At 39.2% G+C, this 25,629-nt stretch overlaps 2 protein-coding genes across 2 annotated transcripts in view; one reads left to right on the forward strand and one right to left on the reverse strand.

Annotated features, from left to right (window-relative positions):
• LOC122519220 (protein bric-a-brac 1-like) overlaps positions 1–13,160 on the forward strand; it is a 33,733-nt gene extending 20,573 nt beyond the window's left edge. The window contains exons 2-6 of the mRNA XM_043638553.1: positions 2,148–2,881; positions 3,035–3,399; positions 4,313–4,405; positions 10,917–11,067; positions 13,027–13,160. Coding sequence (XP_043494488.1) covers positions 2,173–2,881; positions 3,035–3,399; positions 4,313–4,405; positions 10,917–11,067; positions 13,027–13,160 — 1,452 coding nt within the window. The 5' untranslated portion in view covers positions 2,148–2,172. The remainder of the gene's footprint in view (positions 1–2,147; positions 2,882–3,034; positions 3,400–4,312; positions 4,406–10,916; positions 11,068–13,026) is intronic.
• LOC122520228 (protein tramtrack, beta isoform-like) overlaps positions 1–20,079 on the reverse strand; it is a gene marked incomplete at its 3' end in the record, with an annotated part of 456,543 nt that extends 436,464 nt beyond the window's left edge. Inside the window, 2 exon segments of the mRNA XM_043640296.1 lie at positions 17,512–17,795; positions 19,721–20,079.
• Between the last annotated feature and the right edge of the window lie 5,550 nt (positions 20,080–25,629).

Genomic DNA, 25,629 nt, shown 5'->3' on the forward strand with positions numbered 1-25,629 from the left:
CGCTGCTTCGTTCAGGACCTTACGCAACCATCAACGAGCTTTACAATTCTCTGCAAAATAAGAAACAAAAAAAAAGAAAAAAAAGTAAAAAAAGAACAAACAAGGATATCATTCGCGAGTAGAAGTAAAAAGACATTTAATGAAACGCACCCCCCACCTGAAGAAAGAAAAGAAAAAAAAATAAAATGAAATAAAATACTCCCGTTCGTTGACACTAAATATTATTGCGAGCATGTAGAAAGGGTTGCCTATATTACAGGCGTCATCTATTTTCAACGTCGGTAACGTTTAATACAGAACTAACATACTTTGCTTACTCTAATTTATACTTGAGAAGTGATGAGTTAGATTACGTAACAATTAGATCGCAATTTAACTCGTTGCTCTAACTGGTGGTTTAAACGTTATCGATATAGAATCTAAAATCCAATAGCAAATCTCGCAGTAACATAAAATATATTATATTTAATAATCTAAGAATATATCTGCCACGAATATAAAATAATCGAGTCGAGTAAGATTTTCGAGAAGTTGCTTCGCGTAAAGATAGCATTCTTGATTCGATTGGTTTTTATTCAAATTTATTATATTTATTATATTTATTTATTTTCATTTATTCGATTGGTACGATCGTTTTTGATCAAACGTATGATCAAAAAGTTACACATTGTGCGATTAAAAGAAAAATTAAAAAAAAAGTTGGTTGGGGTGAGGACAGGTTTAGGAGAAGGTAACAAAAGAAGTTGTAAAACTCATCGAGAAGTTAATAATAAATAATATAATAGAAAAGGAATAAGAGGAAAGCTATCGTCACGCTTGATCGTGCCATACTTTCCAAAGTTTTTTCCTACGATAATTTTATAATATCTACACGCATAGAAGAGACATATACACACGAACGTATATATTTATTTTATATATATATATTATTAGAAAGAGTATGTTTAGCCAACAAAATAAAATATATAAAAGTTAGCAAGCAAGCAAGCAAGCAAGCAAGCAAGCTTGAAAGGTATATCACGCGAGTATTGCGCAGTGGTACATAGACACGCCATCAAGCGCATAGATCCGCGAATATGTCACGCGAATAAACGTTACTCGCACGAGTTCTGACATAATTACGTGTATGCGTGTTCCTTCGACTAGCTCGCACATGTCCGCAACACGTGCGTGCATGGCGTTCACGCATTAGACACACCAATAAATACGCTCGAACAGGAAGGAATAATAAAAGATAAGCTCGCATCGTCAACTGATATCATTCCTACATCTCCACGTGTTCGCTTGCGCGCGCACTTCGCACACCACCACCACTCATACACGTATACGTTAAAAGAGAGAGAGAGAGAGAGAGAAATACTATCTCTTTCTCTCTTACACACACCAACTCACATCTATAGTCCCTTTTAAAAGCCATTGGATAAACCGTACACAGTCGTTGCGATTATCGATGTTTGCGCGTTGGTCGTTGTTAAAATCGAATAAGGAAAATGTGTTTGTCCCGTTCAAAGCTTCAAGAGAAACGTTGAACATTTTCATCGATAAACGGTGTACCTTTCTTTCTATTGAATCACTCGTCCAATTTTAGGATTCTCTTTCTTCGAAAACCTATCCTTTTTGTAGAGTGTGTAAATACTGAATGGAATACTTTATCTTCGGAATGATGATGATCTTCCTTTAAAGAAATTAGAAAACACGAGAAACTATTGGAAAAATATATTTCTTATATAATTTAAAAAAAAAACTATCCTACATTTTCATTTTTATATTCTTTAGCGATCCTGTATTCCGTATTGCATCGGACGATTCATCCATTCGTTCGTAACGCTTCGGAAGCACGAAAAAAATCTGAGAACGAGAACGAGAAGCAATCTTTCAACGAGAACTACAAGTCTTCCAGCGAGAAAATCAATTGAGCTTTCAAACAATACGATAATCTAACAAAAATCACAAACTTATTTTAGAAAAAAGTCTCGGTTACTTCGATCATATTAGAACCACGTAAACAAACTTGTGCGCTCGTCCGAACATTTGACTTTTTTGAAAAAAAGAAAACACTCGTCAAAAAAGCGAACATATAGGGCAAAAGTGGAATTGTAAAAAAGTAAGGGGAAAAAAAACGATGTCCGTTTTGTTTTTGTTTGCAGCAGGGTCGCGGGGTGCAGTTCAGACATGGGAAGTGAGCATTACTGCCTGAGGTGGAACAATCATCAGAGCAACTTGCTGGGTGTGTTCAGTCAACTGCTGGAGTCGGAGTCGTTGGTGGACGTGACACTGGCGTGCACGGAGGGACCATCGATACGCGCCCACAAGGTAGTCCTCTCCGCGTGCTCCAGCTACTTCCAGGCCCTGTTCCTAGACCATCCGAACCGTCACCCCATCGTCATCCTAAAGGACGTACGTTTCGCCGAGTTACGTACCCTCGTCGACTTCATGTACAAGGGCGAAGTAAACGTCGAGTACTGCCAGCTCTCGGCACTTCTCAAGACAGCGGAGAGCCTCAAGGTTAAGGGTCTAGCGGACATGACAAACATCAATGCTGCCGTCGCTTCGCGAGAGGAACAACAGACGCAACAGCAACAACAACAACAATCGCAATCGCAATCGCAATCGCAATCGCAAAATCTACAGGCTCAGCAACAGCAACAACAACAACAACAACAATCGACACAACAATCGCAACAACAGCAACACGATCGAAGCTCGGAGTGTTTATTGCGGGAATCATCGCGAGAACAACACCATCGAGAACGTGATAGTATAAAGGATAGTAACAGTTGCGGTGGGAAAGTTAACGAGAGGGATAGAATCGAGGGAAACGTTCAAGGCGTCGCGACGGCGGCCTCGGCCGGCGCGACGACGTCCAGTCAAGGCACGAAAGATTCTTCCGCCGAACAGCAACAACAGCCACAGCAACAACAGCAACAACAACAGCAACAGCAACAGCAACAATTGCAAACGCAACAGCAACAGCAATTGCAAACGCAACAGCAATTGCAATCGCAACAGCAATTGCAAACGCAGCAACAGCAACAACAGCAACAACAACAACAACAACAGAACCATCCGCAAGGAACGACGAGCGATTCGGTCGAAGCCGTCGATATGACGGATTGTCCAGTGTCACCAACGGGACCAGGTAGTCCCTGTCCTGGTCCCCTTGCTCTCGATCGACCAAGAAGGGATTCCGAGGATGCCGCTAGCTTCGAAGAAACTAGAGGATCCCTCAGTCCTATCTCGGTACACAGTGGTCCATCCGACATGAGCCTGAGCAACAACACCACTGGCACACCTGGTGTCTTACCTTTGAACTTACCGCAGAACCGACTTCCGTCCCCGCACAGTACCGAACCACTCGCAGGCCCATCAGGTCTACCCCCTGTTCAACAAGTTCCACTTGTAAGTATACTCAACTAACTTTTATTTTTGATCATTTTCGCGACCGGTACTTCTTATCTTAAACACTTCAATCTTTAAGTGCTTATCATTTCCCTTAATTTATAACTTTCTATTATAAGTTTGTATTGTTTTAAAGGATACGGTTTCCTATTATATAATGCGTTTCGTAATTTGTGGTCACACTATTTATAAATACAAACCGACCGGGTGGTCATTTCGTGCATTTATCTCCGAAGATAAACTGTCGCGGATTATTGGAACACAAATGTGGCAATAACTTTCAAACAAAGTCCCGCGTATTACGAAATATACTTCGTATACTAAATATTCCCTTAGGCTTGTAATTATTTATTAGCTTAAAATTAATAAAAAAAAAAAAAGAAATTCACTTGTAGCGAATTTTACTTGCAATGGGAAGTTCGAGTTGACAGGATATACAGATTTTTTTCAAATTCTGCACAGTTGTAGAGATTTATTTCAGTCTTCCTCGTGGTAGGCTCAAAACTTTTCAACCCAACGTCATATGTTAGATCTCAAAATCAGTATTATTTTTTCTATTGTATAATTTTTATTTTCTTTAATTGATCTGGAAAAAATGTATTTTCCCTTTTTTTTACTGCTACTGCAATATATGTTTCTGTTGGACTCCTACAATTCTGTAAAATTTGAACAAACAAAAAAATCTGTGTCCCGTCATTCTGGCTCTTCTCTCGTTGAACAAAAATTATGAACGACTATTGGAAAAATAAAAATATAAAAATATAGTTTAGAGGACTGTAATACCGGTCACGAATATGCGCGTAACATATAATAACCGTGAAATATCTTTTTCCTTCCAACCAATTTCCACATTTATTTTTCTCCTTTAATCTCATAATATATTCGATGTAAACTCAAGACGCGCCATTTACAGTCGTTGAAAAAGGAAATGGACTGGGAAAGATCGACCGAGGAACGGAGTGCAAGCAGTGAAATATCCACGGACTACAGACTCCCACCAGATCCGGTGAGTCCATCTTCATTTTTTCTTATATACATATATATATATATATATACATATACATATATATATATATTTTTTTTTCTAAACTCCTTTTTCTTCTCCCACTTCGTACATTATTCTATACGTGTATTTAGATTGTTCGAAAAGTAATTTCAATTTTTTCCAATCAAAATTTCATCAATCGCATTTACCTAAATCAATATGCACCATATGCAGTTTATGGTAGATGAGAATAAAATCATTTATCGATACGATAAAATGTAAATAATTATAGGAATGATATTACTTAACGAACAAGCTAATATTTATTTCAATATCTCGATGTACAGGCCGATTATCAGAGGGGGATTGTCAAATGTGATTTTTGTTTCATTATTTATTTGAATCTTCTACTTCTTCTTCTTCTTCCTCTTCTTCTTCTATCTGTGTGTGTGTGTGTGTTATTAGAAATTAACGGATTTAGTGTTTAATCGTTTAAGAATAATTTATCTTCGATATTTTCTTGACACTCCTCTTAAAGTCATCTTGTACATAAAGATAAAGATTTATTGACTACTACTACTACTATTTTTTTATTATTATTCTCGTGTGTCTCTTTGCTCTGCATTTATATAAATATATTATATTATAAACATCTCTCTATATATTATATACATATATATAAATATATATATATATATATTATCTTAATAGTTGCATTATCGATCAAAAATATCGAACGCAACTCTGGTACTACGATCGTCGACAAACACGCGAGATCGTTTCGATCGTAAACCTTCGATACCTTCTTCTTCACATATTATCTAACGTTCATTACAAAGCGAATAATAAAAATAATAACTAAATAAATCAATTCAAAATATACAGAAAGCTAATAATTCGTCGAGAATGATGATTTTATACACGTCGCTACGTATTTATATTATTATTATTATATATTATCTATATATATATATATTATTATTATTATTATTATTAGTATTATTATATATTAGTATTATTATATTCTATATTCTATATATATCGAATTCACTTGCATGTGGGTCTATTTGCATGTGCCCAAATGCTTTGCTGTTTGCTGCTCTCCCTGCTCTAACATCAGATAAAAAAAAAGAAACAAAAATCAAAAAAAAGGTACGAAAATATTCATAAAATATTTTTTTATATAAAAATTATAATAGGGACGGCATATATGAAGACTAATCATAAAACAAAAATTAAATAAATAAATAAATAAATACATATATATTCCTCTGAAAATATATAAAATTCGTCAAATTTGTGTAGTCCTCAATTCGCGTAAAAGTATATTCACTTATTGGCATTAAATAAAATAAATACTTTCGTTAATGAATTTCCCGTAATCTCGAACATCGTTGTAATCTCGAAAAATAAATGATTCAAGAGAAAAAAAAAATAAATATATATATATAAGTTTATTTAACGTAAGACTAGTGTTCTCGCGCTAATTAACAAACTTTGAAAGAAGAATCGATGAAAGCTCAAAGCTTACTCACGATTAGTTGGCAAATTGATAGGCTTCTCCTTCTAAAGATTTGTCCTCTTCGTCGCGTTCGTAATAAAAAATTGAAATATTTAATAATAATAATAATAATAATAATAATAATAATAATAATAATAATAATAATAATAATAATAATACAGATATATGCGTACGATTGTGTGAAACAAACAAAAATATATATTACAATATACAATAAAAATTGGTTTAAAAAAAAATGAAAAGAAAATATCGTGCATGTCACTATATATATATATACGATATATACTTTTGCCGAATTACTTATATATTTATATACACATAAATATATATATCTATATATATATCTAATCTATCTATTTATCTATCTCTCTTTTTTCCAAACTAATTCACTCCTCCTACGTCCTAGAAAATATATCCCGTATTTTGCCTTAGACGTTTCTACGAATTTCAACATTATCTATCTCTTTCTAACACTCCATCTATCCATTTCTTTCTCTAATTCTATCTTTGTCTCTCTCTATTTGATCTATTCAAGCTTCTCTCTCTCTTTCTCTCTCTATCTTTTTCGTACATCCCAAAGTTCTTCTACTTCCTCTAAACGAACCCACCCACCCCTTTTTCTCTACCTTTCTCGCGTGCGTTCACATTCCCTTCCCTATCTCTCTCTCTCTCTCCTCTCTCATTCTCTCTCCTCTCTCTCTTCCCTTTTATATGCGCGCCTGTGCGCGCATCGCACGAAGGCATTACTCTACGGAGCCATGCTTCTTCTTTATCCAACTCGAATTCCCTATCCTCTCTCTCTCTCTCTCTCTCTCTCATTCTCTCTCTCATTCTCTCTCATTCTCTCTCTCTTTCCTGTTCGCTCATTCTCTTTCTCGGTGCTTTTGAAAGTGCTAATCGACGAACGCTGCTCAAAGCACTACACGTTTCTCTCTCTCTCTCTCTCACTCTCACTCACACTCTCATACACACTTACTCTTTTGCTATTTCTCTCTCTCTCTCTCTCTCTTTCTCGTTTTCTCTTTTTCTTACTCCTTATCCTATATCTCTCCCACGCATCTATGTTAAAGAAAAAGGATATTACTAAGCCAGCAAAACACATACAATATCCAGTTTTTTTTTTTTTGTTTCCCATCCTGCCAGCCTGTCTTGCTAGCTCACTGTCAAGAAGTTGACCTTCGTTTTTGGCCATGGTTGTTTTTTTACTACGTTTACATATATATGTATGTATGTATGTATGTATGTATGTATGTATGTATTTATGTATGTATGTATGTATATAAATATATATATTTACATATACGTGTATTTATTATATACATACATACGTATCACACGTTGCGCATCATTTCATTGGACGATATATTTTCTTATACATACATATATATGTGTATATATTACTCGACTCAATACATATATGTGTTTAAGAAAATAAAAGGACATACATACGCATATAAATATGTATATGTATGTATGGATATTATGCACACACACATGCATATCCTATGTATACGTATTCATTTGGCATAACGTTATACATACATAAACGTATATATATATATATATATATACGTATATATATACATAGACATTTATCATTATCTCCCATTATTACTTTTTCTACTTTATTTGTATTTCGATTGTCGTTTTTTTGAATTGAATGCAAATTAATTGCCTTTTGCTACGACGAATAAAAATAAATAAATAAATAAATAAACAAAAGAGAAAAAAAAGAAAAAAAAAGAGGATTTTGGGAAAAAAAATAAATAAAGAAACGAAAAGACAAGAAAAATATTCGGCCATTTTCGGCGTGCGCGGGGGTGCACGTGCCAGAGGGAGTTGGAGGGACGAGGCGTGTGATCGGTGGGAGGGAGGGGGGCGGCTTGTTGTGGAGTGAAAGCTGCGGAAATAGTCGTCGTGATCCCTTTTCCATATTANACTCACTCTCTCACGGCCACCGCGCTCATTGCGTAATCGACACACGCAACGGCCGACGTTCAGCTGGAGATAATGCGAAGAAGGAGGAGAAGAAGGAGAAGGAGGAGGTAGGGAGGGAGGAAAGGAGAGAAAAATGAGAGAAAGAGAAAGAGAGACTCGTAGAAACAGCGGTGGACAACGACAATGTACGCTACTGCTATGTTGAATACTCTGTTCCACGCTGTTACTGTTGCTGGTGCTATTACTGCTAGTGCTTCTACTACGTTTCAACAACTCTATAACTCTCCTCTTGTTTTCTCTCTCTTCAACCCTCATTTTCTTCTCTTCGACAATTTAAGATTTTCCCACTCTCCCTCTACCATAATCCTTCTCCTACGTCATCAACTTCCGCATATGCTTGAGAGACAGTACTAACTGATTCTTCTACTACACGTCGCGCTAGTAGCACCACCTCTTGCAATTTCCACTACGCGGCCACATCATCCATATACGTTGATTTACGTATACTTCGACTTTGAACTAACCCATTATGGAAATTCATTTTGTGAATTTTAATGTTACAAGTTAAACGCGTCATTTCAACAATTATATATAACTTTGAGTTTTTCAAGTATATAACCTATAACTTCTTATGAATGCAATTATATTAATGAACGTTACATACGTTAAATGTTCATTTTGTGTATTATCATGAGAAAATAAATCAAGGTTAGATTTGGTAAGGTTAGGTTTGGTGAGGTAAGATTCGCAAACTTCTAGATAGATTATACAATTTCATAAGTGACTTTTCTCGCTCGGTATTGTCGAGTAAAAGATAAAGATATATAAAAGTTAACGCGTATTGGTATCTCCCGAAGCATTTTGCTGAATCATCGTACAAGGATGAAGGCGCGTTAAAAATTTCTACTGAAAATTCTAATAACAGTAGGCGTAATTAACGTCACTGAACGATAGTCAGTTTTTTATTATTTTTTTGGGTTTTTTTTTTATTCCCTCGAATAGAGTCGTCAATCGGTCGATAATGAAGAAAAAGACTATAAAAGTATAGGATTCGTTTGATCGAACAAAAACGATTTTCCCGATAGGTTAAATCTTATCGACCGTAAACAAGTGTTTCTGTTAGATTGTTATATTTATTTAATTTGTATGAACTTTTACCTAGACCCTTGATAAGGAACGAATAAATAAAAATAACGAAAAGTCTGACCAAAGTACCGAAAGTAAATATGATATGAACGAGGAAAACGTGAGAAAAAGAAGAAGAAGAAAAAAGAGAGAAAAAAGATTGCTAAACATTATAGATGAAACTGATAAATACATGTATCCAAACACACTTGATACGATAAATGATTTAACACAGCCACGAGTAGATACACGCACGCGCGCACACGCACACTTGATCCTCGAAATAGGGTTGCACCATCACGATTGACCGAATTTTAGGTTCGAGTTTGAAGGCAATTGAGAATGTTGAGCAAGAGATAGAACAAATAAGGAAGATATTATAACTGTGCCAGTGTAACTCAATAATAATAATAATATAAAGATAATAGTTGCGATGTTAGGAAAAGAGTACCCTCACAAAATAAATCTTTACTCCACACAGTATTTACCGTTTATCACGTCTCATGAATTCCTCGAACTGCTAGGAAGAGAAGAACTTTATTCCTCGATAGATCTATACTTTTACTTCGACTACCATTCGTTTGTACGTTTTTATGTATCATCGACGTGACTATCGAGTGGAAAATTTCAATAAAATCCCGGGACTTCGTCAGAGATATAGAAAAAGAGAGAAAGAGAGGGAAAGAGAGGGAAAGAGAGAGAAGGCATCGATAATAATCGAAGGTCGAACGGTATATGTATTTACACGTAGCGAGGGTAGTTGGGTATGGAACAACACAACCTTCTCTTAATATTTACGAACCAATCGATACAAGGCGAAAATTGAGAAACGTGCCCTAAAAAAAAAAACAAAATGTTTCTCCAGTTTCGTGAGATAACTTTTATTCTCGTTCATTGGTTCGAGTACGTATTATTATTATTATTATTATTATTATTATTATTATTATTATTATTATTATGCATTTCTTTTTCATAAAATTTCAATTATGACAGATACATGGTAAATTTTACAAATGCGTTAGTAATTACGATATGAGATTTAATATGTTACAAATTTCTTTTCGTGATTATTTTTATAATAATAATAATTGTAGTATAATTATTGGCATAAATAATAATTAAAATATCGAAGAAATATTTTTGAATAACACAAATCGACAATACAAGTACACGAATCGAATGAGAAATAATTCGAAAGAAAAATTCGACGAATTCAAGATGGCGTCTATGATGGAGCTACTTTTTCAACTCCTTCGTCTTTCTAATCTCCTAGAATATATTGATCGTAGTGCGTAGGAAAGGAAAAAAGGAAAAAAAAAGAAACAGGGAGAAGAAAATGATGATCGTGATACTTCTTTGACTTGTTTTTTTTTTCGTATAACACGAAAGAAAAAAGACAACGTTTCGAAACAAGCCGGAGCGTGGATCGCAATCAAATATCTCTTCCTCATAGCCGCACCTCCTCTTCCACCACCTACGAAAGATAGAGAGGGGTGAAGTGGGGCGGGGAACGACACAAGGATGCGTGTTTGGATCAACAGTTCGACCATTCGCAGTCTCTGAGAAGGAAATACACGATCGTGGATATACATGAATGTGTTGTTGGAGGTATATGTTTGTATGTGTGTGTGAATAAGAGAGGGAGAGAAGGAGAAAGAGAGAGAAAAAGAGAGAGAGAGAGAGACAAAGAGAAAAAACGAACGAAAGACACGGAGAAGTGTTTATTTCAGTCCTAGGATTAGATTCTCTAAGAAAGTAAGGGTGTATCTTTTTCTTGCTTATAAAGCAAAAAATTAGCATGAAAAATTATTGCTCTTAAGATGAATGTTCGTCTAGAGAAAAAAAATTTGTTTCTAATAAATGTCGAGATTATTTTACGATCGGAGAGAAATAGGAAAAATGTTTAATGAATAAAAAAGATATAAAATACGTGAAATATTTTTACAGGGAATAAGAATGAATATTGGACGTAGGACTTGCCGAAGGATTTTGGAATCCTTTTTGGAATCCTTTTTGGAATACACAAGGGACAGGAGACATTGTACATCAGAAAAAGGTTCGAAGGTTCGAGTTCTTGGAATTTTTGGCGAGTCGGAGGGTAAGAAAAAAGGGGCTGACTCTATTCTTACCATTTCCCTTAAGAAGAAATAGAAGAAGTTGTAGAAGATGAAGAAGAAGAAGAAGATAATGCGGAAAAAGAAGAAGGATCGTTCCTCGAATCTTGAGGGCGTGGTCGTGCCAATTTTAAAACATTCCTAAGTACGAATAATTTGAAGGCAAATCAATGCGGAGTCGAGTAAAAGCGATAACGAAGCAGCTGTCCATCTGTTTCTCGTGTGTATAGCATAAAGTCAAGTAAATAACAAGGTGACGGCTGTTCGTCATTGTGGATAAAGAAAAAGAGATAGAGAGGAGCTTGTGCGAAAGAGAAAAAAAGACGGATAGTTTGACTGGCAGAGAGAGAGACGGAGAGTGAGAGAGAAAGAAGCAAGCAAAGTCTGAGGACGAGAAAGGATAAGAGGGTGGAGATGTTAGCAGAAATGGGTGGGGAACGAGAAGAAGTAGGGGACGGGGAGAAAGAGGGGATGTAACCGCTTATGAGTCGATGCGAAATACAGGTATAGGCCGATCCGTTAACCATCGGGGAGCTCCAGGTACAAAGTTAACGGAAGATTTCACGACGAAGAAAGAGAGAGAGAGAGAGAGAGAGAGAGAGAGAGAGAGAAGCTAGAAAGAGAAAGAGAGAGGGCGAGAAAGGGAGGAAGGGAGAGGGAGGAAGAGAGAGAACATGGCCATGAAGAAGGCGCGCATGTCCCACATTTTAGAATACTCCTGGAGCGACGAACAACATTTCCAATTCGTTTTTAACATCCGCAAGATGAAAAAAGTTTTTTGTCGTCTGTCTGTCTGTCTGCCTGTCCTTCTTTCCAACTTTTGATATATAAGAAATTTCGCTGACACCTCGTTTCACGATTATAGACGTCCTACGTGCTCTATCTTCTTTCGAGGGATCGATATTTTCCTCTGTTATTCGTCTTAATCTCACGGAGCTTTGGTTAACTTTAATTTCTTTTTTTTTTCTTTTTTTTTTAAATAATTTAGTTTTTCATACAGAGAAACGAGGGTGACAAATATATAAAATATTTTAGATTTAAAAACTATTATTGACAAATTAGAGACGATATAGAGTTAGAAAAGCATATAAGTAGGATCGATGAAATGTATTAATATGAGAAGGTAAGAAAGAAATGGAAGAATCCCGCGAAATTCAAAAACGTAATCAATATTTAAATTCTTCTACTTATTCGAACGCGCTCTTTTAAGCGGCCCTCGGGAAATACGATTCTGCGCATACGCATTGGACACTTTAGAAGAGGAGGCGCGCACTGACACGCACGAGTGCGTGCACTCATCGACAGGTCAGGTCGGCCATTTTCTTTCCGTCAGCCTGTAACCCATCTCCCTCCCTTTGCTCTCAACTACTCGTTTCCCTCCTCCACTAATACCAGGCATATACCAGCCCACACCACCACCACCCCACCACCACTACCTACTACTATTACTTCACCACCGTCACCACCATCACCACCACCATTACACTCACTACTCTACTACTATTACTTCGCTACCGCCACCACTACCTCCTCCTCCTCCTCTCCTCCTCCTCCTCCTCCTCCTCCTCCTCCTCCTCCTCCTCCTCCTCCTCCTCCTCCTCCTCCTCCTCCTCCTCCTCCTCCTCCTCCTCCTCCTCCTCGTCACCCTCCTCTCGCGACGACCACTACCCTTCCGGCGACGCGACGACGACATTCGGCCTCATACCACGTTCGCATTGGCGTCCACCCTGCTTTTTTTTCCTCACTGAAGGTTCGAGAAGAACGAGGCCGATTTTTGCCGACCAATCACGAACGATCTTTGATAGGCAACTACGACAAAGCTTCACTCATCCAATGGAATTTCAAAACGTTTCCCTTTTTATTCGATTACTAACTATCTAGTTTCTCTCGGATGTCGTTACAACTATGAGCTCTCGTACTTGTATACATGTTCCTTTCTTTAGAATATTGTTGCAACGATACAATGTTGTTAGGATATACGATCCAAGCAGCAACATCTTCGACCCACTATCAAACAGCACCTCCATCTCCTCCACCTCCTCCACCACCACCACCACTATCTTTGCAATACGACTAAGAGTCGTGTAATATTGTGCTTATATCTTATCGGTAATCCCCTTATTGCTTGAATGTACATTCGAGTTTAGTAAATATGTATGTTCCTATAAATGGCAATGTGTTTGATGAGTTTCTCCGTATAAAAAGAGAAAGAGAGAGACAGAGAGAAAGAGAAAAGGAAAGACCGTTATATCCTGTAAACAATGTTTCAAAAAGCATGAAGATATTCTGAGAAAGTCCAGGGAAATTATTCGAACGAGAATCATTCTTTTCCTCTATCTTTCTCTCTTTTCTAACATCCTCCTAATTTCCCGAGCAGATTTTTTTTCAGGCAGCACGGAAGACAACGCTTGTTGTGTTAGTAGGAATGCACCGTGTGAACCTTCATTCGCTCGATGTTGTATTAATGCGGGTGTGTTATTAACGGAGAAAGAATCAAACGGTTTATATAGTTGGTAGCATTGAAAGAGAGAAAGAGAAAGAGAGAAAAAGAGAGAGAGAGAGAGAGAAGCAGATTTCTGTGTGTGAGCGCGTGGTGCGCGCGTCTGATTCCATCAGGGCTACCCTCCTCTTACTACACCATCACTACTGGCTGTTACTACTATTCTCGACGTGTCTGTCTTCTTATTCTCCTTGCTGCTATTATTTCCTTGAGAGGTTAATTAACGACGAATCAAGAGAGTCTAGATATCCTTGGGAAATGAATATGTTTCTCGTGTAAATTATGAGATATTTATGTAATATGCAGTTTATATATATAAAACTTATAGGAAAAGGTATTTACGAAAATTCTCTAAATGGGAGTATATCGAATGATAATATAGAAACCGTGTAGTATCGAAATGAAGGCGTATCGTCGACAAACCTTCTCTTTGCTACGTTAATCGAAGGTCGTTCCATTCCGTTCCGAATGATCACCACCGTGGTTCGATTTAGAAAGAAACTTGAAAAGCAAGTGGGCTGAATCGAGAAAAAGAATGGTAAGAGGATACGTTAAGGAATAATACTAGTCGGCCCTATCTATTATCCATACTATTTACGAATACATTGTAAAGGGAAAGTCGAAAGATAAGGATAAAGTATCATTTAAATGCCATCATGAATCGTCTTAAATTACACTTTTAATTACCATCATTTACGGTATTCTTACTAACGGAATCCCATCCGTCCACCACCATTAGCAATTAAGAAACTACCGATCGTTGGAAGAAAGAGAAACACGATTTTGGTGTATCTTTAACGGTATATTCAAGCAAAACGGATACCTAAACATATCTTTGATGAAGAAAAAGTACAAATCGCGGCTGGAGACCGATATTCGACGAAAGGATAAAGTCAGATATATAGATCTGTATATTGGATATAGAGTTATAAACTCGTATATTCTTGCAAACATGCAGTTACAGAAGCTTGCACGCACAATAAAACGAAATTTCGCGGAGGGGATAGTATGCATCGTCATCGCCGTTAGACGAGGCGCGCGCTTAGAATGATCGTCAACACGTATGTTTTCTCGCGTTTTATGTTCGACCATGTATACATGGTACGTACCTCGATCAAGAAAGAAAAAATACGTATCTGCATATATATAGAAAATCAAATAGAAAATTAACGTAAAGCTCACCTACAACAAAAAATGCAACATAAAATGTACGGAAGATAATCCTAATAATGCTAAGTTATCTAACTATTAGAGAAATAGGAACTCGCCAACAAACCTATCGTAGTTTTCTACATATAGTCAGAGACCTTAGGAATAGACGAGGAGCGATGGTAAGTAGAGGAGAAGCCTCACCTCTTTTAACACCAGACTCTCCGTTGTGTGGCGCTGAGAACGTCAGCTGCGCTTTCTACAAAACGTGATCCACGAAAAGTCGAACTGCTGTTTTTGAATTTCGCGCGGTAATGAATGAACGAGGTCACGTGGCCTCTTAGAAAGCGGGAATTTTAAATGTGTCGACTTTTTGGTGGTAATTTCAAATGTTAAACTTCAACTACAATATAATCTTTTAGTAAAGTGAAGGATAAGCTTTCTCCAGGGCACCTTGTTACCCATCGTGGTTACCGTATCACAGTCGACGCGTTGCAACCCCTTTCACGGGTACCGCGATAAAATCGTTACGCTTCCTTTAAGCGGGAACCCGCAGAAAAGCCCGCAACATTCTTCTTTGAAATCACATATGTGAATGTATGTGTGCAATATACATTCATATGTTGGTATATATATATATGCGAGAAATATATGCTCGCATGTAATTGAAGAATAAAATCACGAAAATAAAGTAATAAAAGAAAAGGAAAGAGAGAAAGAATAAAAATAATATATAACTATGAACTTAACCGATTCCCTCTTTTTAATCTTTCTTATTTCCATTTCTTCCGCTTGGAGTTATACTTCCCTTTGATTATATATAACACACGTGTCACATTCTCATTTAAATTAATGTTAATTTCAATTCGATTGGATAAAAAAAAACCAATTAATTCAAATATAGTATAATGTATGTTTCATTATTTAAATTAAAAATGGAAGAAAATATATATTGCAGGGATTCTAATCGAAAGTCATGTTTGTGTAAAATTAGTATTATTGGCATATAATAAAAGTACTCTCTCTCTCTCTCTCTCTCTCTCTCTCTCTCTCCCTCTTTTGAATATAGACCGCATATTTTTTCTAGTTTGAAAAATGGAAAAAGAAAATACAATAATTAGGTAAAAAATGACGCGCATACCATTGGCTTTGAAATCGAGAAGGCACGTTATTTTACCACCGTGCCACCACCGTTTCACCGCAGTCCTGTCGAATTGCTGAGTACCGCTAAGATATGTAATGCATAACGGTGCGATACGAGTTTGAACAATTTTATTGTTACCGTGTAAGAGAGTTCAATGCAAGAGTTACCTCTCTAATTGTCCATTAGAGTTAAGACAAATGGCTTATTCATTACAAATAAAAAGAAAAAAGAAAAAAAGAAATCTTGATACTGCAAGATTACGCTTCTCATTATGTCTAACCAATAAGACTGATACTTGCAAATAGGCTAGAATAAACTTAAATCGAAAGAAACCTATTAACTTCTCTTCTTATCGTGATAATAATAAATTCGAAACTTTCAAAGGCATTAACGATACACGTGCGTATCGAAATCGTTGGGATATTTACATAAAATTAATTATCAAGAATAATGGCGTATATAAAGTACAATTATCAAGGATATGAAAGAGAAAGAAGAGAATTCATGTGAAATAAAAATAAGGTGCGTGATTTGATATTTTTGTTAAACACCACGTGGTTACTAGGATTACTTTTTCCTTATGCGTAGGTAGACCCGTCCCTTTTTTAAACTCTATAAAAATAACTACCGCATAACTGAGATATAAATAATATATAAAATCAAGTTTAAATGAGAGAGAGAGAGAGAGAGAGAGATGAATTATTGAACAAGAAAGGAAATTCTAAATAATGTGAAAGTGTGTGCAACACTACCACGGGATGGTACGCGATTATTGAAATGTGGAGCAAATCTAATCTATTACGACGTGCGTCTTGTACTTTGGTAGGGTAGAAGAACTCGCAAGAAGCCATGTCTGAACACCACGCGGTCGCGTATATACTTATATTTCGTATCTATGAAAGATAAGGTGAAATCCCTCTTAAAGATAACCAATATTCTCGAGAATCGAGACGATGAGAATTGTCTTCTTATTCTTCATCTCTTTTTTCATACCCTATTTCGATTTCTTCGTTTGAATTATTTGAGAAGCTAATTCATCATTAAGCCATACGAGCGCGCTGTCTCATATAACATTTTAGCAACATTAGGAAAACAAAATAATTCGAAATTAGAGCAAGAAAAAAAAAAGTTAATAAAGGTGTATCAAAAACAAATATATGCAAATAAGATTATTTCGAAGAGATAGAAGGGAAAAAAATCAAAGTGCCGAGATTCCCTAGAAGAACCACGCCTTCGATGACAAAACACACGTCCTCGCGACTTTTATAGTAGACGCTATCGAGGGTTTGAACTCACCATCCTAACTAACACTCCCCCTTTCTCCTCCATCTCCTCCTCATCCTCCTTCTTTATATCAGCGTAGATATATATACACACATATACACAAACATACACACATTTACACACTTTTCTCCCTTTCTCCTACGCCCCAGATGTGAACGGTCGTTACACGTTGCAAACACGCGCGATCATCCATCATCTGATTATTCAGAATTTGTAATTTCCGATGGTCAAAAAGGAAAATAAAATTTAAGAAAGAGAGAGGGAGAGTCGAAGATAAATAGAGAAAAAGAGATAGAGAGAAAGAAAGAGAAAGAGAAAGAAAAGGAACGGGAGGGACGTAATACTACATACCTTCTTTCTCAGCTGCCTTTTTGGCTCACTTTTTCATCCGTCCATCACAAACGAACAACACTTTAATTATCGTCGCCGTTATGCACGACATCCTCATATTGGCACATATCACACAAATTTGAATTTTGTTTTCTTTATTTGTTTTCTGTCCTTTTCTTATCCTTATTTCATCACAACAACAAACGTTCGGGGTATAACTTTCGGAAGATAAGCCAGGAATATGCGCGGTGGTTTAAACGGCACGAAGAGAGACGATCAACGAAGAAGATCCGTAGTCGACTCACCTGTTATGGACGGTGTGGTGATGATATGGTGATGGTGGTAGTGGTAGCGGTGGTAGTGGTAGCGGTGGTAGTGGTGGCGGTGGTAGTGATGGCAGTGGTGGTGGTGGTGGTGGTGGTGGTGATGATGATGGGTGGTGGTGGTAGGGGATATATGAGGAAAACGCTAGAAGGATATAAGAAGATGGACGAATAGTGAGGAAACCGCGTGGCACGATGTTTTTTCTCTCTCTCTTTTAATGAGTAAATACGTAATCCAGGAAAAGGGTAGCAGCAAATAAGAAATATAAAGAAAGAGAAAGAGATAAAGATAGAAGAGAGAGAATTAGAAAGAAAAGCGCAATAACGACGTTCTTCCACGAAGGAAGACTCCAACCACGAGCTGAACAACTCAAAGCGTGTGTGGCTTAATGAATACTAGAGGGAGGATGGACGGCGGACGGGTGAGCGGGCTCAAAAAAGGGAGGGAGGGCGAAATGACGAAGACGACGACGACGAAGACACGATCCCACTCGAATCCTTCCGACTCGACACGATTTTATTCGACTTTACTTCGGTACAATTCGGTACTATCCGTACGGATTCGGTTCCGTTCGGCGGCTCGACTCGAAAAGAGTCGAAGGAAGTCGAAGAGAGGAAGGCTCGCTGGACACCCCAGGGCGTATCGGCGCCTATGGACGGTACTCTATCTACCAACCGTGCTAACCGTGCGACGCCGTGCGTCCGTGCGTGCATGCGTTCCTGCTGTTCACTGCCTGCTGAGTGTATGTTATGTATTTTTCTCTTTCTCTCTCTTTCGTTTTCTCTGTGTATGTGTTTTATGACGGAAGGACGATTGAGGGAGGGAGAAATAGTGATAAGGGGACGAAGAGAGCGAGCAGAGGAAAAGATTTACGCAACCCTCTACCGAGTGAAAATCCACGTCGATGCACGTTGCTGTCGATGCGCCTCGATAAGCCACGTAGTACCCTTTCCCTTTCCCTCTCTCACTCTCTCTCTCTTTCTCTCTCTCCCTCCCACCCTTCCTTCCTCGCTCCCTCTCTCTTTCTCTCTTTTTTCTTTCTCGCGCCCGCCTTGACTCGTTCAATGATCCTTTTCTAAGAAGCGCGAAACTAACCTCTTTTCCGCCCTGTGCTTACACTCTCTTTTCTTCTCTCTTCCCCGTCTGTTTTTTACTAGAACGCCCTCTCTCTTTTTCTCATTCCTTTCCTCTTTCTCTATCTTTTACATCCCCTTACCTCGCAACAATCTCCTTCATCCTACTACCTCTTTCCTTTCCTCTCAAGATTAACCCTTTGAAGTGCCACGCGCGATCGCGCAAACGAGGAGCGCGCATGCGTATATGTAGACGAATATAAGCGAGGTTGGCAGAACGAAGGTAAACTCGTAGAATTGTAAGAAAATAGCATCCTGTTCGACTGTGCCATAGAGAAAGAGAGAGAGGAAGAGGGAGAGAGCGAGCGAGCTGGACGAAAAGGGAGGTGAAGGAGAGGAATGGTGGAAACTACTTCGAAGAGAAGGAGAGGGGGTAAAAGTAGGGCGAAAAAGGGATGAAGCGGCAAGGAGACGTCCGATCGTGTCTCGCCCCCTACAAGAAAGATAGGAGAAAGAAAGAGAGCGAAAGAAAAAGAGAAAAAGAGAGCAAAGTATCGATTCGGCTAGGAAGGATTGTCGTCCGATGGCAACGACCCTCTCGATCGTAGCCAAGTCGAAAGCGCGAGTTGATGTATTTTTCAGCATATCGACACCGACCGGTAATTCCCGATGACACCCGAACGAACGACGATCCGACGTTGGTCGTCGCCGCCGTTGCTGCCGCGGTGGCGTTTCGCTTCTTTTTCGAGGAATCCGTTGTGATTACACGGCTTGCCGTATTCGTAAGGTTCGTAGGAATGCACACGTCGAACGATGAAGGTACGTCGACTTACCTTGGCATCCTCGAGATGCACTCGATTCGACGACGACGACGACGACGGCGGCGATGACGACGACGACGACGACGACGACGACGACGGGGTTGAGAGCCTCTCCACCGAGGACGTGCGACTTGGCCCGTGCAGCGCTAGGACGCCATGTCAGCAAGTCGAGGCGCGGACTCGGGGCAGATACGCGCACGACGCGCACACAGGCGCAAGCGCGCGCCCGCGCGTCCACCGATAGGGAGTACCAGCAGGGAGGAGAAAGCCGTGCTACAGAGAGAGAGTGAGAGAGAGAGAGAGAGAAAGAGAGAAAAAGAAAGAGAGAGACGGTCCGTCGACCGGACCGACAAATGGACAGAGAGGGAGAAACCCACACACATACCACCTAATCGACCAACCCGGTACGCGCCTCTCGTGCTGGGGAATTCCTGCTGCGCCACCGAACGGCCGTCACGGAACCTCGCCTACGCCCGCATAGCACCACGGCCGTGCCTTCCGTTCTTGGTACCCTTCACTGCTTTTACCTTATCCTCGCCATCCTCGCTGTTCTCGTCGTCGTAATCTTTATCATCGTCGTCCTCTCCGTTGTACTCGTCATTTTTATCATCCTCGTCGTCATAGCCCCTTGATAGTAGTCGTCATCGTCATACCACTCGAATAACACCCGCCTCCCTCTTGAGCGCCCTCTTTCGAACGACCACCGAAGCCGAACGGACGAAGAGAGATTCATAGAAAGAAAGAGAGAGAGAGAGAGAGAGAAAGAGAGACAGAGAGAGAGAGGTACAGAAGTAGAATTGCTGGATATGCCGCTTCTCTCTTTCTCTCTCTTTCTCTCCACCCCACTCCACCCTCTCCGACTCGTTGACGCGACGGAGACGGCCCCTCTATACCCCAGACCTCCATCCCCTCGTCCTCCCTAACCGCTCTCCATACTTCATCGTGTCTCTCTCCACCGCACCCTCGATGCCTTCGCGCTATCCTGCACGCGCGACTACGCGTATCGTCGACCGACCCCTCTTCCACCACCCACCCTCTCACCTCACGCGGTCTTTCCTCTCTCACGCCACTATTTCCCTCGGCCGTCCCGCTCGACGGACTTGTCTATGTTCTCCTCTTCCTCCCGACTCTATATATGCGTCTTCGCCAACGTCGGCCCCTTTCCTTCGCTCCCTCGCACCCTCGATCGCCCTCCGAAAGGGGCGCTTATTTTCGCCCCTTTGTTCTCACGCTTGTAACCAAACTCCTCCGCTCTTTCGCGCGCTCTCCCCTTCCCTTCTTTCTTCTCCTCTCTCCTGCGCTTCTCCTCTCACCTACGTCACCGTACACTCCATTTCATTGCGATATCGTTACCCTTTCGCGGCCGATCTCTTGTAAATCCGACGATTTGCTTTTTAAAACGACCGCTATGTTCGAGCTGACCTAGGATCAGTATATTCTTTGAAAAATCATTTATCTATAATTATTTCAAACGTACGAGGTTATGTTCAACGAAGAAGGAGTAAGCACATGGTTTTTATCGCGCACGTTATCGTTGTACGGTGATATATCGATTAACTTTATCGCTAATTCTTTATTTCTAAGATCATCCAGCAGACACTTGCAATCGTAGGCGAACGTTATTGAATAATCTGTTTTCCATTTAAACTTGATTCACGATCGATCATTCGTTCTGAACGAAATTTGAGCCGTCTCGCTCTACGCTCCGTTTCATCGCGTAGGCATTTATTGTTGGATGACTACGAACATTAGTCAACACAGAGAAATAGGGAAAAAGAGTGAGATGGAAAAGGAAAAAGGTAGAGTCGTCGCTAAATTCAGAACGAAACGTAATCGTTCGAAAAGGGGGCCGATTATAGTGGTATTAAAATTTCTTTTTAAGAAGGGTCGTAACCCTTATCGTCTATTTCGAAAAGACTCTTCTTTCGAATCAGTAAACTTTATACTGATATCCTTTCCTAGGAACTTTTTTGATGATATCTATTATCGCGTGAAAGAAGATAACAGAAGGGGGCGGGTTAACAAATTTGAAAAAGAAAAAAAGAGGGGAGAAAGAAATGATTTTCCTTTCAAATAAATTTCTATGAAATAAAAGTTGCTAACTGGTGAAACTAATAAAGTAGGAAGATTTTCATTCCGGTAAGGAAGCGTAAAAAAGAGAAACGAGGAGGAAGAGGGGCAAATAGACACGAGAGAGTAGGCGAACCGCTAGTAGGACGCGCGCGTGCGTACGCACGACACGTGCGTCTGCGCAATGTCCTCTTCGCGGATGCGCTGCTTGCTACCGCATAAGCGAGAAAAAAACAGAGAAACTCTTTTTCATTTTGAGATCATTTTCTCACTGAAAGACTGAAACGTAGGGTATACAATTACCAACTGCATTCGCGTTTACCGGCGCAAAAGTACAAGAAAGATGAGAAATACGAAGAATGAAATTTATCCCCATTATGAATAGAGCCATAACTAGAAAAAATAAATTGCTTTTAATTTTTAGAACGACACCTAACGCTGTAAAAGTATTATATAATTGTAATACTATATGAAATACAATGTGTAAATCGTCTTAATTATTCTTTTTTTTATAGATTTTAAAGAGCACGTTTGTGAAAGTATACAACTCTTACCTTTCCTACCAGTCTAGTCTCTAGGTCTTACAAAATAAAATGATTTCCAAAGTTGATAAGGAAAATTTTATCAAGCAAGAAATATTTCATCAATTAGATTTAATGAAATATTTTGTAAGTTCGTATATTCATTCAGCACACGTGTAGATTGCGTTATTTTTTTTTACTTTACTGCTAACTAAATCGTAAACAATATAATTACAGAAATACGTATGCTTAATTACGAAATGAAGTGATGGAAAATCAAATAGATAGATATAACAGAAAGAGAAAGAAGTCGTTTGATCGTTTCTTCTGTTTAAAGTTTTGTCCTTCTCCATAATTCCTTGTTCCTTCTTAATAAATCGGACAGAAGGAACGCGCGAATCAGCTTGATCTCTCCGTTCGCGGGCACTTTGAATCGTATAGTCGTCGTCTTTCCGTCCCGCTTTCTCCTTTTCCATCGACTCGCATGGGTCTATCCTCGCTGTTGTATCTTGCGACGGATTCGCCGTGTTGCTACGTCTGGCGACACCTTGACACCTTTACCCCGACACGCGTGCTCAAATGCGTAGATGAGATTTCGATTATGCATCATTTCCATTTTCAACCATTAATCATTCGAAAAAAATCGATAACTCAATATCAAATTTCTATACGTAATTAATAAAAATACGATAAGAAATTAAGGGAAGCTAATGACATGTATATCTTTCGAAATAAATCCTGAAATTGAGTTTCGGCTCTGTTTTCGATAAGATTAAAAATACATTTAAATTTTATTTGATTTCTCTAAATTTTAAACTAAATACCCCAAGGTACTTATGCAATTAAGTTTACGCGATGAATAAAAACTAAATAAAGGAAGTAGTATTAACAGCATCGAGGAAGGTGGAAAACGCAGACGGGAATGGCGCGGTGCGTTGTCCGGCGGTTTTCACGAGGGGTAGCCTCTGGTCTTTCCACTGTGGATGAATTCCCGCATATCATTTCGGTCGACTGATAAAAAGACTTGGAAGCTGGCTCGTCGCAATGGACGACGAGGCGTATACGGACAAAAAAGCCGCTGAGAGGGGAAGAGACTCGGAGGTCGGAACACACATACATATATTCACACAAGTACATATATATACATACATATAGCATAGACACACATGTAGTACGCAGTAGATACACAAGCGCAGAGAAGGCAAAAGGGGAGGGAGACAGAGGGAAAGAGGAAAAGAGGGAAAGAGAAGGATGAAGAGGGCGGGAGGGCGAGGGGGAGGGGGAGGGAGAGAGAGTGAGCGAGGACGAACCGAGCAAGCAGAGAGCGTAGCTCAAGCTTGGCTGCTAAAGGGGTGTAGAGACGTCGAGAGGGAGACGACGCGCTTGCCGTTGGGAGAAGACGGGGTGGAGGGGTGCAGATGTGCACGTAAACGACGTGAATCCGGGTAAAGGGGAGCGTCACCACCATCGCCACCGCCACTAACGCCGTCCTCGCTGTTCTGCCATCGCGATGATTTGACTCTTCTGACTCTTTTCTCTTTCTCTCTATTTCTTTCTATCTATCTTTCTCTCTCACTCCCATCATTGTCGCTTGTGTCCTTCGTTTAGTTCTAGCGAGCCTCTAGCGTGCTGATTCTAGCTTGACGCTCGTGCGCGCACTCTAAGAAACTCGATGTGCAGTCGTATGCGCCCACTGCCAGGGCTGTATCGTTTTCCTCTGTAACGAGTGTTCATTTCTCTCTCTCCCTCCCTCTCTCTTACTTTTTAATCTATAAGAAAAATAGGTACGTTCCCTGCTGCAATCTCTTTGGTCAGAAAAAAAAATAGAAAAGGAAGTCCATCTTGATAACTGTAATGAACAGTTCCCTTTAGTAGAAAATTTGTTAGGATGTCGTACGCGTGATCACCTATCAATGATATGGCATTTATAATAGAATTACGTAACAGGGTATCACGATCATATTTAATTCTAAACTTTCCTTGTTTTTCCTTCCTTAGTAAAGAGCTAACAGTCTTATGTAATGTCGCGTTTACACCTGCATTCTACGAGTGGCTTGTTCTGTGAAATTTTTCTTCCTTTTTTCTTTGGACTTCTTACGCTCATACTTTTTTGTCTTATCATACGTAAGTTCGTAGAAGTAAGGTTGAAAGAACGAAAAGGATTGGAAGTGTCGCGACGTCGACTCGTGATCCCCGGATCCTCGATGTGGCCCCGAACGGTGGTATCTAGGGAGCTTAGAGATCCAATGGAAGCCAAGTCGCGTAGAAGGGATACTAGAGTAGGAGGTGGCAGTTATGGCGCCTGCCGTTTGCGAGGAAGAAGAAGAGGAGAAGAGAAGAAGAAAGAGGAGAGAGAGAGAGAGAGAGAGAGAGAGAGAGATCGAGTCGAAGAGTACTACACGTGTCGCGGCGGCGGGGTGTTGACCCCAAATAGCTTTTTTAACGTGACGTAACTGAGAAAGGGTTGAGAAATGGCCAAGTGCTTGAGCTCGACGCGAACCGAATGACTTTTCGAACGAACTCTAAGCCAAGCATCTTTGAGAGCTCTTCCTCTTTCCAAATTAAATGATGATACTTCATTCGCGTTATTTGATTAATATAAAAAAGGAAACATCCAACGGGAGTTGTAATCGTTTTATACTGTAAAATGACCAACAAAAATAAAGAAATGATTTTATTAGTATATAATAAATCTTAAAGTGTTTTTTTTTAACACTCACGCGCCCAAATTTTAAAGAAATTTATTATCTTTTTTTACTTTTATATTTTCTTTCGACAAAAAAAAAAAAGAAAAAGAAATACCAGAAGAAAACCTGTTTCAAATGAACGTTCGATAAACAAAAACGTTATGAGTGTATGTATTAAGTATATACGTTATGGCCTTGTCGGACGAAGAACATAGCGCGATGGATTATATTAATGTTTCAGGCGACCATAAGCGATGATGCAGGCCAACGTTCGCTACTACTTATGTAACTGTAGCTTATGTGTACGAATATTATGTACATCTGTGTAATTTATATTCGACGATTAATATGTATTTAAAAAAAGATCAGTAGAATCAAATCTAAATTTCGAAGATAGTAGGTATTTGCCCAATCCTTTTCTCAAATGTTTCTAACAACCGTAAGTAAAAAGCTTTCTAGACGACTAATCATACAAATACAAATACAGTAAGGCTTTCGAACGTACCGATTTCAGAAAGACAAATATCGTAAGGAGGATAAGATAACGTTACCATTCGTGGCCACGTTGCTCGTACGATATCGTAACGCCTGTCTTCGTTATTCACCTAATTAGGACTATTGAAGCGAAGGATAGAATAAGATG

The sequence above is a fragment of the Polistes fuscatus genome, unplaced genomic scaffold (assembly GCF_010416935.1).
Source record: "Polistes fuscatus isolate 324 unplaced genomic scaffold, CU_Pfus_HIC Scaffold3, whole genome shotgun sequence".
Classification (NCBI taxonomy): domain Eukaryota; kingdom Metazoa; phylum Arthropoda; class Insecta; order Hymenoptera; family Vespidae; genus Polistes; species Polistes fuscatus.